This window comes from Polyergus mexicanus, unplaced genomic scaffold, assembly GCF_030449975.1.
Source record: "Polyergus mexicanus isolate NDT 795.1 unplaced genomic scaffold, iyPolMexi1.0 SCAF_15, whole genome shotgun sequence".
Lineage (NCBI taxonomy): Eukaryota > Metazoa > Arthropoda > Insecta > Hymenoptera > Formicidae > Polyergus > Polyergus mexicanus.
In genome coordinates this window covers 5,876,974-5,890,570 of record NW_027223335.1, presented here as the reverse complement: position 1 = coordinate 5,890,570, position 13,597 = coordinate 5,876,974, and the positions used below count along the sequence as shown (strand labels likewise).

At 35.4% G+C, this 13,597-nt stretch overlaps 1 protein-coding gene across 7 annotated transcripts in view; it reads right to left on the bottom strand.

Annotated features, from left to right (window-relative positions):
• LOC138940022 (latrophilin Cirl) overlaps positions 1-13,597 on the bottom strand; it is a 517,985-nt gene that overhangs the window by 194,681 nt on the left and 309,707 nt on the right. For all 7 annotated transcript variants that reach the window (XM_070308486.1, XM_070308487.1, XM_070308485.1 and 4 more), the window contains one exon: positions 4,231-4,359. In XM_070308486.1, the coding sequence (XP_070164587.1) occupies positions 4,231-4,333 (103 nt within the window). In that variant the 5' untranslated portion in view covers positions 4,334-4,359. The remainder of the gene's footprint in view (positions 1-4,230; positions 4,360-13,597) is intronic.

Genomic DNA, 13,597 nt, shown 5'->3' with positions numbered 1-13,597 from the left:
AAACTCGGTCCGCCTCGGGGACGCGGCGTAGTCCGTAATCATGCGTTATCCACGATGCTTATTATCTCGATATTGTGCCGAGTGTATAATAGGATTACCGATCTATCCGGCGTAAATACTAATTACTTAGAATCCAACGCGGCGACGTAAATTGTCCGGCAGCACCTCCCCGTTACCGCGCTTATAAATCCTCGTCGTCGGAGAATAACCATATAGGAAAGGAGACAAGAGATGCGATCATCGTACTATGTGTCCCAGGTGGTCCACAATGTCGATATGTATTGTATAATCGGCAACTGTTTACGACAATTATGGCCAATAGTGAATTGCCAAGACGTAAATAAGTTTATGGAGAATTTTCAATCGTTGACGATATAGAAATCTCGATTGATTAAATCAGAAGAGAGCCATCATTTATTAACAATTCTATCGAAAACATTAAATAGATAATTTTGACCTAATTGATCTTGTTTACAAATGAAGAAACATTAATCTTGCGTAACAAATTATTCTTCTGTTCCATATCGCTTACGACTTATATATGTATGTCGAACGCTCTATAAGTAAAATTAATGTACCGTGCAATATCTACGAGCGATTAAAATTTGATCGACAATTCCATGTGATAATCCAATTGGGACCTAACGACTAGTGTTCCGCAGTAAAAATAACGGGATCGTGTTACTTTTATTCTCGATCGGTAAAAGCCGGAAATTCTGCCCTTCGTAAAAATGTTAGCGGCGCGAGTGATCGCGAAGGAATAGCCACAGATAAACGACGTCTTTCGGTGTCGGTGCGATGCCGATAGCCGGCATTGCAAATTTTATTGCACATTATTCGCGAGGTCAGCCCGATTGAGATCATTCTGCCTGCCGTTAACTAACACGTTTTACGACAGTCATCAGGGTAGATTACAAAGTGGTAGCTATCAAGGTTTTATGTGATTTTTCGAAGCGCCGGCATATTTATACGCTCGCTAAAAAAAATCATTTTCGATTTTATGACACGCGGAGCGATATTAAAAAACTAATTGCTGAATAACTGAAATAACGCTCGCACACTTGGTTAAAATGTAGAAAAAAGAAATTGCGAGTATGGCGAAGGCGCAGGAACATTAACATTAAGGACTTGGTCTAATTTCTAGTAAAATTTATGATTTTTAGAGAAAGGTCTCTCTCTCTCTCTCTCTCTCTCTCTCTTTAAAAATATACTAAATATACTTTTTTTAAACGAGATTCAACCTTATTATAAAAATAGTAATGTAACTTTATTCTTACTTTATTTGTAGAATAGATAAGAGATTTTCGTGCAATATTCTCTTATGATAAAATTAATATGATTTTGCCAATAACGCTACGCTATTTATACAATTATATTAATCTATCAACTTGCCTTTATATTGTATCTTATGCTCATTTTTATTCACTTATGTCAATCATGTACATAATCAATGCATGCACATATATGTTGATTAAAATAAATATTCTCTGAAATTATATACATATTTGTATATATCTATTAATATCTTTTTTCAACAATTATTAAATATAAATGCGATAATATAAAAAAAATATACATTACTGCGTTGCAATAATCGTGTCGCAATTACTTTTCTCAAACGCGAAAATCCGATTTGACATAAATGAGCGCTGTCAATTCAGTCACTCGCTACTCGACTCGTATATCGCGACTCCGCGGATTCTATGCAAAAATAGTCACGAGCGGTATCGAATTCGCGCAACGGCGTCGTCCTAAATCTTTATCCATCTTTGAGAGCATACAAAGCCCTTATCTGGAACCTCGCATATAATGCAATTTTGATTTATCTGTCGTTAGGTGACTGTGGTTCTTACGCGCGCGAGTATACGCGTATGCGTACATGTATGCTTATAACCGAAAAGAGGGTAAGTGCGTAGCTAGAAGGGATTGGAAGCAGAATACTGGAAACGCAACTCTACAATGCTGGGCTGCGCGTATTGAGGGCACCCGGGTGTACGATAATCATAAAGGAATAGCGAGGACACGCGTCGTCTCTCCTTCAGGGGTTTTCATCGTTCCTCCTCCTGATTCTTGTGTATCTTAGCCTCGACCCTTTCTGAATACGTCGACCTAAAATCGCTTCTCGAGACTCAACCGCTCGTTAAAGCTCGCGTGTGTTCAACGGGTCGCTGCATTTTAACCCTATCGGGCGCTAGACCAGCCCTTCCCTCCTTTCTTCCTTCCCTTCTCTTCGCTTCGCTTCCTTGTCTTCCTTCCTTTTCGCAATTCACCGACCTGATATAATATATCTGACTTGATTAAAATTAGAAAATATTTTTAATTAGTAAATAGCGTACACAAGAGTTTGAAAACTGACCCTATTTCAAATTTTTCTTTAATTGTATATTTTTTATTTAAATATTGTGAGAAACGATTTAATCTCTTTTCGTTAAAATATTTATAAAAAAGATTAAATATCTCTTTATATGCTCCTTAGATCCAATATTTGGCTTTGCGATTGTTTCGTAACCGTGAATGATGTCACGAGTGTTCGACAAATATATATATATATATATTTTTTTTTGTTTCTGTTCCTGTCAAAAAGCGCTGGATTTATTAACAGAACATAATGCGTCGGATTGTACCGGCTGGTGTAGTTTGGAAATGCAGGTTTTTCTTCAACTTCCGCGATCAATTACATGTCGGAGATTGCAGCTGGTTCGCGTAGTCAAGCTAATATGCGAGCGCGGAAATGGTCCCGGGAGAAATTTGTAGGCGCCGCCGTCAAAGCCTGAGCAGAATTCTTTCCGACCAAGCTTCGAAAAGGCATTGCAGTAACTTTCACCCCGTACCATACATCCCACGTATAAGCGGCGATAGAGTGACAAAAGATACGAATGTAATTGAAGCTATAAAAATGTATGTCTAGAATGTATATATATATATATATGTGTGTGTGTAAATCGGGCGGTTTAGGAACGCTATAAGACCAAGGAAATTGTCAGGGAAATGATAAAATTTACGCTACCTTTAAAACATAAGGAGTTATTATTCAGAGAATTGGATTATTATTATATTAATCGAGTGTTGCGATGGAAATAATTTTTTCAAAGATTTTAAATCGTAAATTTGAAATCTATATATAAATATTAACATTGACAACACACATTAATAGATAATTATACATAAAACACATCAAAAGATATCTTTCATTGTACGTATGAAAAATATTAAAACTACTTTCCAAATAATAATAATATAAAATGTAATATCTTTTCAAAATTTATATCGAAAAAATATTAAGAAGATATTTAGAAAAGTGTCGAATTTGTAGCTTGTTACGGAGGATTTATCAAGAACTGTGCCATATTTGTGCAACATATACACACATTGGCGGGATCTCTTAAATCAATTAGCACGAGAACGGTTTAATTCTACGAGCGTGCTACGGTAATGTTCCTGGACTTAACATGCCGGCCGAAATCATCCCATCCATCTAACGGGGTTTTCTAGGGTTTACGGCAACAACGATCTTCCGCCCCTTGCACATACACGTCGCGGGCGCTTCCATCATCGTTATTAATCTTTTCAAAAAGATTTTAGTTCTTCTTTGAAAATTTATAAATGGAAATAATATGTTAAACTTATTAATTATGTCTCTAAAAAACACGACTTGAAATGATATAACAGATTTGGTTACAATGTTTCAATATAAATAAAGTCGTGCTTTTAAATTGAAAATTTTATTTTATCCGAGAGGAAAAAATTAAAATTTCTGCCTATATTCTCTATTGATTTTATATCATTTGATAATCAATTGTTATTTAATTTTAATGCCTCATTTGATTCTTATTATACTTCATCAATTCTTATTTTGTATACCAATATGCTGACATTTTATTATAAATAAAGAAAATCTTTTTAAAGAAATTTTGTTTGCCATTAATTTTTCCGTAAGAAAGCCAGCTCGACAGCATAATTTCGCGGCAATGATTGCGCACCGATGTGACAATTCGAAATGCGCTCGCTGCGAGGTTAAAGAGAACACGCGAAAAGTGCCAAGATGCAAAACTGGCTTCTGCTTGTGGCGAGTCGCGCCTCCGCGAGAGGTTGTAGCGGATGTGTCACGCGTAAATATCCGTGCGCGTTGTAGCCGGCCTTAATTGGCCGCGAGTTCTGTGGGGGATGGGGGAGAATTTACCCGTGGCAAGAAACCGCGGTCCAAAATCGTAAATACTTTCTCGCACTCACCTATATTTCGCGCGACGACGGCGCAGCCGTTGGTTAAGAGCCATGCAAGCAGCAGCCCGACCAGGATCGGCGATCCTTTCCGTCGACCCTTGCGGCACTCCATCGTGAGGTTCCGAGCTCCGACTACGCCTGAAAGCAGAAAAAGGAATGATCACGTGCCGTCCATTGGCGTGTTGCTCCCAATGTGCTTGCATGTCGCGAAAACTACGCGCTCACCTCGAAGTGCATCGCAATTTCCGAGAATGAATGCGTTCAATATTCTCGGATCGAACGCCGCGGGGTGTTACTTTATTGCGTTTACTTAAATCTTATACTTTGTCAAGAGAGACCATTCTTTTTCTCGCGCAGAAGTAATCGCGATTTCAGTGAAAACAAATTCAAGATGCATGCGGTGCACGTCATAAATAGATAAAAGAGATAGATTAAAATATAGATAAAGTATGCGAGCATATAAAAAAAATATATGTATATACTTGTTTTATATGCTCGCATATTTTATCTATATTTTAATCAATGATATATTAAAATATATCTATATTTTAATTAATGATATATATATATAAACATATAATATCTTAGTGTTAATATGAGACTTCAAACAGATTGTGATTTCCCTTTACAACAATAGGGATTTTTTTTTTTTAAATCGAAGCTTATAATTAATTATAATCTTCTGCAGATTTGTCGCTATACCGGAATAATTTTGTTCGATCAATGTATGTGTTATATTTTAAATTACTTTCTAAAGACATGAGGCGCGCCTTATGATTTTTAGAATCATCACATCACCACCCTATAATTCGTATTGTTTCGCTCTGTTGCAACGTACGCTGTTTTTATTCGATGGCATCGCATTGTATTCGCGCGGTCTACAAATTCCGAAACGCTGACGCCAAAATTATTTTTCTTTTTCACCTTCGTTAACCCACATTCACGCGAACGTGAACGCATCCCCAACCCTTCGTTTCGCTCGACGCGCGGATTAAGCTGATTTATAGTATTTACCAACGATGCTCGCTCGATTTTTCTCGCGGCGTCGCGCATGCGCGTCATCAAGCTACTAGTTTGCCGGAAAAAAAAAAAAAAAAAAAAAAAAAAGTCATGTGGAATTTGTGCGACAAAAAAGAACGACTGCCGTGTCAAGTCACTCCGCCAAAGAACATTCCAAGGTATTGGCGAGATCGGATGTTGAAATCTTTTAATTCTTCGATCAGAGACACGGTGTAAGGTATATCACAGAGAACACTTTCGCGGAATCTAATAATAAATGTCGGTTGTTTAATTCCCAAAATATTTCACGTATCTACCCGTTTTTTGTCCCGACGATACATGAGAGGTAATAAGTCGCAGATTGTGAGAAATTCGTACCACCACAATCGATTAGGATTAACAGGACAATTATCCTGTAATCCTTACTTAAGTAATGGCAGCAGCAGCGCGAGAAGAAAACATTTTTAAAAAGTTAAATATTCTTTTTGCATAATATTATATTTCAAAAGTTTTGACATATTTCGTATATATATTTCATCTGCAAGATGCAACTAAAAATGCAATTAAAAATGCTTAGTCTTTGGGAAAAAAAAAAAAAATTTATATTAGATATTATTTGGAAAATGTCATATTCAATAAAATTGTGTAAATTAATATTTGAAAAAACTAATTAAATTATGAGTTTATGTTATGTTAATATCAATATTATATTAATATTATAATAATAATAATTAATTGTCCTCTTTTCACGTTTCAATGTCAAAATATTTTCTTCTTAAGTGGCGCTCCGCAAAATTTTGTTTTCGCAAGAAAGAATGCATAATCGTTGTACGTGAAAGGAGAGACTCGGCATGCCCTCAATATGTTTTGATATTCAGATATACAAATTGCAATTTCTACTCAAAAATTCGTTGAAAATGTTCAGGTTTCTCAGAATAAAATTCATAGGATTAAACACATCGTTACCAACCATCTCGATTATGACCGAGAGAGAGAGAGAGAGAGAGAGAGAGAGAGAAAGAAAGTTTATCGAGCCATGACCACCGTCGTGCGTATCACGGACGGACCACTCCACAGATTGCATCGCATCGGCCGGATTGTAACGGCGCTTATCCGCGACTGCGGAAGAGCAGCGGCGCGACGCGGGCATCTGGAGCGTTGCCAATTCGTTTCGAGTGGACCGCGTTAATTTTTCCGACGAATCTAATTAAGCGCTCCCTCCTCCGCCCCCGCTCCTCCTTTCCCCTTTTTACTCCCTTGCTCTTTCTCTCTCGATGCCGCCGGCATTCAAGCCTTACGACGAATGTGGAAGTCGCGTAGCAATGGGATTATCACCGAAACATCTGTAAAGTCCCGGAGTAACGACGATAATTGAATGCGTTGCTTATTCCCTCCCTTCTATTCCCTTCCGCTCCCCGTTTCGTGTAACGAACAAATGCATCCTCGCGCACGTCCCATGCATTACGCATAATTAATCCGACGATGCTATCTCATTTAACCTTGTAGCCGCGCGTTCGTCGCGCGAATAGAATCGGCGATTCTGCTTTTATCCGTTTTCCCTTTTCCATCCACGATGCTCCGCGATGTTGCACACGATGCGCATGCATGCACTCCCGACGCACCGCACGCTGCGATAATCGCGATAAGCTCGATGACAACGCGATTCCCATCTCCGAGGTCGGTCGGCGCGACGAAGAGAGAGAATGATCATTTATTAAAAAGGGAAATCTAGGGGGCTTAGGAGCAGAGAAAAGGATGTATGTGCTTGAATACAGTCGAACGAGTAGTAATCTCCAGGCGACCGTATCTTTTTTGCCTTTGGTACTATTCCGCGCCGCGGATTTTTCAGATCAATAATCGAACATCTTTGGAGAGAATTCTCGACGCATTTCGCGATATATCTTTTTCAGTTCCACTTTTATCGAACCGAACTATCGAAATATTCTTGAGTCGATCTCTGAAAAAAATACATTTTCGTTTGACGTTACATATCGGCCGTTTCAAATTACATATCAAAACAAGATAAAAGTAGAAGTTAAACGAATTTTTTTTTTTTTAGAAAAAATATCTATTATATGAGAAACCCGATTTTTAAGATATGTAAAAATTTTTAAACTTTATTTCATTACAATTAAATATCTTTAAATTATATATTTTTCTATAACACTATAACTTTTTTATAACTTGAAATAATATTGCATTCTTGTAGCATCACTAGCTGACAAGAAGCTTATTAAATTTCAATTTCAAGAGCTTAAAATACTTTCGAAAATATTTCCGTGATCCAATATTGATCAAGGCGAATTTTATTATAGTGCATTTGATTCACAGAGTTTATTTGATTTATTCCAGTTCAGTACAAAGATTTATAGCCCTACAATTACCCTTTTTTTTTTTTTTGTTCTCAGTATTAACTTTCGTAGCTGGCAAGCTCATAAATCTTCGAGGACTTTCCTCTGCTTTTTCATTGCACGGTAAAATTAATTAAAAGTGATACAATGGATTGTTAATGAAATATAACTTGACTTCGTCTTCGTTTCAATATTGCGTTTTATAACTGCTTCAAAATGTTCAATACAAAATTGTTGGTATTTATTTGGAAGTTAAAGATGTATTAGCGAGTAACATTATGTTTTAAATATAATTATTTGGAAAACATCCAATTCCATGATTAAAAACTATCTGACATTACCTATCTTGATTTATTCTTATTCAATCTAATATTGCAATTAAATATCTTTATTTTTCATAGAGTAATCATAATAAATACCGCCCACAAGAGAGTTCGTAAATATTCCACTTCACAAGTAAAACCGCTACGATCTAAAATATAGTTCACAAATTTTTGATTTCAATAATAATAATTTTCTTTTTCAATAATTCTCTAAATTTTCCTAATAAAGATGCTGTTTATTCTATTTTCATTTCAGTATTACTACAGGATTCTTATAAGATAGTACGATAAAATGTCGAAAATAATTTTCCACTATTTAATTATATTTTGTCGAGTATGTAAATAGTGTTTTTTTTTTTTCTTAAATTTATTTTATATTTAGTAGTTTTTTTCATTTTTGTAAAGCTTTAATGAAAGAAGAAAATATATCGCCAATACTTAGAATGTAATAAATAATTCAATAACGTTCACATACTGTCGGATTATATGTCGGAGCGGAAAAAGTGAAGCGCCGCCGCCGTTCGGATGAAAACATAAATCTACATATTATTAAAGCAGCGGCGATCAAAGTGATCGAAATAATGCAGATTATCAGAAAACACCGGTGCCGCGGCAATTTCTGCAGGCACTTAAAATCATTTCGACGCCTCTTGACGATGAATATTGAACAGCCACGCACCTGCCGGTCGCCTTGCCTTCTCCTTTTCCAATCGTTCCCTCTTTCTATCTCTCCTACCATGCCCACTTTTCGTTTCGCAATGATTTCAAGCACGAATTCATCATCGACAACGCTCGCGCGAAATCACGCTCGTAAAGAATTGGATGGGAGAGTTACGAGCAATAAACAGAAGGGAAGGGCTCGGGAAAAGGGGGAGACATAAAAATTATTTGTCGAAAATCACATTATCGGACCGATGGAAGTACAGTACACGCAACCACGATTTCGCGAGTTTCAATTTTATCTGCAAGCGTATTGTACTGTACATCGCGCGAAACCCGGTACTCCGAACGGGGCACAATTAAAAATAATTGACATCGACAAGGAATATTAGGAGCCGGGAGCGATCACACGGGAAATTAACTCGCAATTTTCCCCGCGAAAAATCCATCGCGAATCTGGTTCATCAAAAATGAAAGCGGAGTCTGCGAGAACGCGCACAGTTTAGCACATTTATAAGTTCCGTCGTTAATTCCTGAGAGATAATATTATAAATAACTAATCAAAAATTAAAACTTAAAAATTATCATATTATCTAAATTTTGCACATTTTATTATATCAATTTATTACAATCCTCTGCGTGTGCGTTTCACAGTTTCTGCGTACAAAACGCCTAACATTTCGCACACATTCGCGACTCGCGATCAAAATTTACGCAGCGTTCGATCTTTGCGATAACTCACTTAAAGTCAATATCAACGTCGCGACGTTGAGATGACTCTTGCGGAGTCGCCGATTTACGGAGATATCTTCGAATGTCGATATATCCTGTTGTTTCGATCGCAAAAACTTGGAAAGAACAAGTAGCTACAGGAAATGGATGAGAATGAAAGGAAGGAGATGGTAGAAGAAGAGAGAGCCACAGAAAGCTGCAACTCGGCCCTATACACGCTGCATGCGAAAATGTCGGGTGCAATTTCTGAAATTCCGTCGCGTCGCTTTCCCGTGTCACTCGAATGCCGTCGCACTCGTCCTCCCCTCCTTCGCTTCGAGAGATCTTTCTTCCGTTTCGTCCTCGTCGAAGCCTGCCTCTGTCTTGCTTCTACCGGAGTTCATCGCGAAATCCACGGTGTGACGCGACGTGGAGTTGATGCGATGCTTTGAAAATTTCACCAGCCGATATCAAACTTCGTAACTCTGACAGAAGCCAAGTAACACGGACGGCTTTCAATTTCGTCTCGGTCTCTCTTTGCCAAATATAGCGTTTTCACGTAGGTCCATTAACAATTACAGAACTAAGCAATTTAAATAATAAATACATTGATACGTGATAATTATTAGAAAACTAGGCTACCGATTTAAATCGACCGATAAAATTTATCATATATGTTTAAAATCGGAATTGGAGTGGAAATATATAGTCATCCCTATGAGTATCGCGGTTTCCACGATTCGTCCGGAAAATACAAATTCAGTATCTAGGAAGAAAATGCAAATAAATCGAAATTAAAACTATATTAGTTTGAAAGCTCATAAATAGCTCCTAATTCTGCCGCAAAGATTGATTGAATATTTGTATTTTTAAGCGGTGGAGTATGTCTCAAAATTTTTAATTTGCGGGATACGAAAGCTCATAAATAGCTCGTAATTGCGCGCTATTTGTTTTTTTATTTTTGCAAGATGAGGGGGAGGGGCCAGCTCGATAGGGGTCTTAAAACGTGTAAATAAACTGTTTCAATATGCTAAAATATTATAATTGATATATAAATTAATTGATCAAAATAATAAAGTGTTAACTATTCTTTATAAATTGCATGTAAGAATTTTCTTACTAAAACCATGTACTCTCTCTCTCTCTCTTATATTATTGAAAATATTGAAAATGTTACTATACATAATACTATAAAAGTTTAATGGTTTGAGAATAGAAAAAAACATTAAGATAAAGCTAGCAATGATTTTGTCCTGTCAGATAATATAATTATTAGAATCTGTCAATATCTCATGTGTCTAGCTAATAAATATATTCTCTATAAATGTAATAAACACGCGATATAACTTAAGTATTGCACAATAAAATGCATAGATTATCGAAAGAATGAATGTCAACCAAATACTTTCTTTCTCATCGCTTTTAGCTCTTTATTGATTTTACAAGAGTATCGAGTAATAAGTAATGGAATTATAAGCAAATTAGCTTATATCTCATGATAGAGCCGTCAGTGAGTAATAAGTAACATACTTTTGCTTAAAATATCGAAATGTCAACTGTCACTGTCTTTTTGCTAATGTCAATTTTAACGTCTATGTAATAAGTATATAAATAAAGCGCAAGTGACGCAACATCATATTATTTTTATTATAATATAAAAATAGAAAAAAAGTATATATGTATATATATAAGAAGAAAACCAATTTATAATACAAAATAAGCAGAATTAAATATGTAATATGTAAAGCATATAATTTATATATAATTCTTTATCATTTAAAATTTTATTATTATTACTTTCAGCAAACTCGAAAAAGATAAAGACATTAAAAAATGTTCTCTCTTCTCTTTAATATTATCAATAATTAAGTTATATCATCAATAATTAAATAATATTATGAAAAATTAAAAACCAAATTTAACGCACGAATTTGCAATATTTGCAAATATAATACTTTACATGCAGAGAAAAGATTAACAGCAAACAAATATCTTATAACAAAATATAAATTTTTTGCACGTGCTTAAAAGTCACAGTTATCAATTTGCGCGAAATAGACAAACCTGCTATCAAGTAACGTATATCAACGCCGAGGAAAAATACATCGCGTCACGATATAGAAGGAAAAATTACGCAAACGCCGTCGGGTAACGATTATATTATTCGCCCCCTTCGGAAAAACTTGATCCCCACTGCGTGTTCCGCGTGCACGATCCCGGCTTAAAGGTGCTCCACGAAACGAGGGCTCACTTTTCACTTAAGAACCGACGGGGTCGGGGCCCGTCTAACTGCCCCGCATTATTCGTTATTACGGCGTGCATGATGCACGAGGATGGGGTAGGCGGTATCATTGGGGTTAAGTCTGGAAAAGAGGAAAAGGAAGACGAGAAAAATGTGATTTATTCATAATCCGCAAATACTTAAAAAATATACACAAAATGGTAACGGCTTAAAGTTTATATATTTGTGTGCAATATTTAAGTGAAATTTACTTCTCTGTAGGATTTTTATAAATCTAAACTTCTTAAATTGCTCTCTCTCTCTCTCTCTCTCTCTCTCTCTCTTTTGATATAAAATTCCAAAAAGACACTTTTACTCAGGAAAATAAATGTAGTAGAATTAAAATGATAAATTAATATTCGAAATTGCGTGTCACATTTAAATATTAAATCGGAAGTGATTTATTCCCATTAATTTAGCGCGATTTAGTTTGATTAAATATAAATTTATAAAAAAAAATAAAGAGAATAAAACAAAGAGATTTACGCAAGCTCTAGCGACGATCGTGGATTCACCAGTTTATATGTTGGTATCTCAGCTCAGTCCCTGTAAAATTTCCGCGGGATCTCAGTCACCGGAAGCCGTCTGCGATGCCTAGCAGTTGAACGCAGTAAGAAGAGAAAAAGAGGTGCCTTCAGTGACGCGAGTAGTCGTTTGCTCCGGCGACAACGAGAATAACGCAAGTTAAGCCAACTCCGAGCCGTCTCCACTTGTTCCTCTCACGTTTCCCAGAGAAACTGACGAGTTACTAACCACGAGACAGTCTCTTCGAATTATTTTCTCCTTATTTACCTTCTCTGCCCGACTTTTTCTTCTCTTATCTCCGTTTTTATTTCATCACATCTTCTCATTTGACACAGAGATGATAATAACGCGCGAATAGAGAAAAAAAGAAAGCTTTAAAGTAAAATCCAATTTTTTTCAAAGAAGTTTAACTCAAAGGAAATTATATATTTTTAATCGATTGCATTCAGTCGCTGTGATTGAATCCAACTAACTCTTATTATTCTTCTTAAATATTTTTTATTTAAAGTTTTATTATTTAAAATTGTTCGGGAAATTCTTCATTTAAAGCTAACGTTCGAAACTTTAATAATCTAATAATATCTTTCTAGATTATATAGTTCTTCTAATCTTAAATATTTTAATATACATTTATATTCTTTCAATTCTTACATTCTCTCAATTTAAGTTTTAATCTTAAAATAGAATTGCTCAAAGGGATAAAGAATCAAAAGTTACCAATGATCTTTACAAATCTAAAAATGACATTTTATAATAATTTCTATTATTGTATCATGATAATAATATATAATAAATATTTGCTACATTGATACAAAATAGCTAGATTATTAGTTTGTACGAGCGGACGCGCATACATAAATCCACCCACTAATCGCACAACGATAACAATAATCGAACGAGATAATCGTTCGATATTAATATCAGCGGATCGGTTCATAATCCGGCAATTCAACTCCGAATTAAATTACTTGGTGTGTAATGGGTTCTCGTATCGCGAGCAAATTCTATGATGAAAGTCTCACCGCTGCCTTTCCGCCACAATGCGCCGAAATTATTTATCAGAAATAAACGCGATATTATTCAACCGCAAATAATCACGAGCTCACTTCTCAGATTTATATTAATTACTGAATCAATGTTGATTATCAGTTGGATGCCTTTAATGAACAATTCTTCCTATCTTCGTTCCGCTCTCTTACGTTGCGTATTTTATAAAATACTATGCTTTAAAAAATATTAATTTTATATATAAAAGAATATATTTATATTTGATATAAAAACTTAGAATAAATTTGAGTAAATTTGAAATAAAAATTACTAAGCGTGATTTGTCAATCTTATTACAAAATATGTTCCATATTCGTATCTCCGCATTTGTATCTTATAATCAAAATGTTTTAATTAGATATTTTAGCCATTTGTTGTATATATAAAAAAAATCAAGATTTTCTGAAAAACACGATATATCGCTTGTATCTACAACAAAATCTAATGCTAACGGTAAATTGAATGTAATGCAAATCATG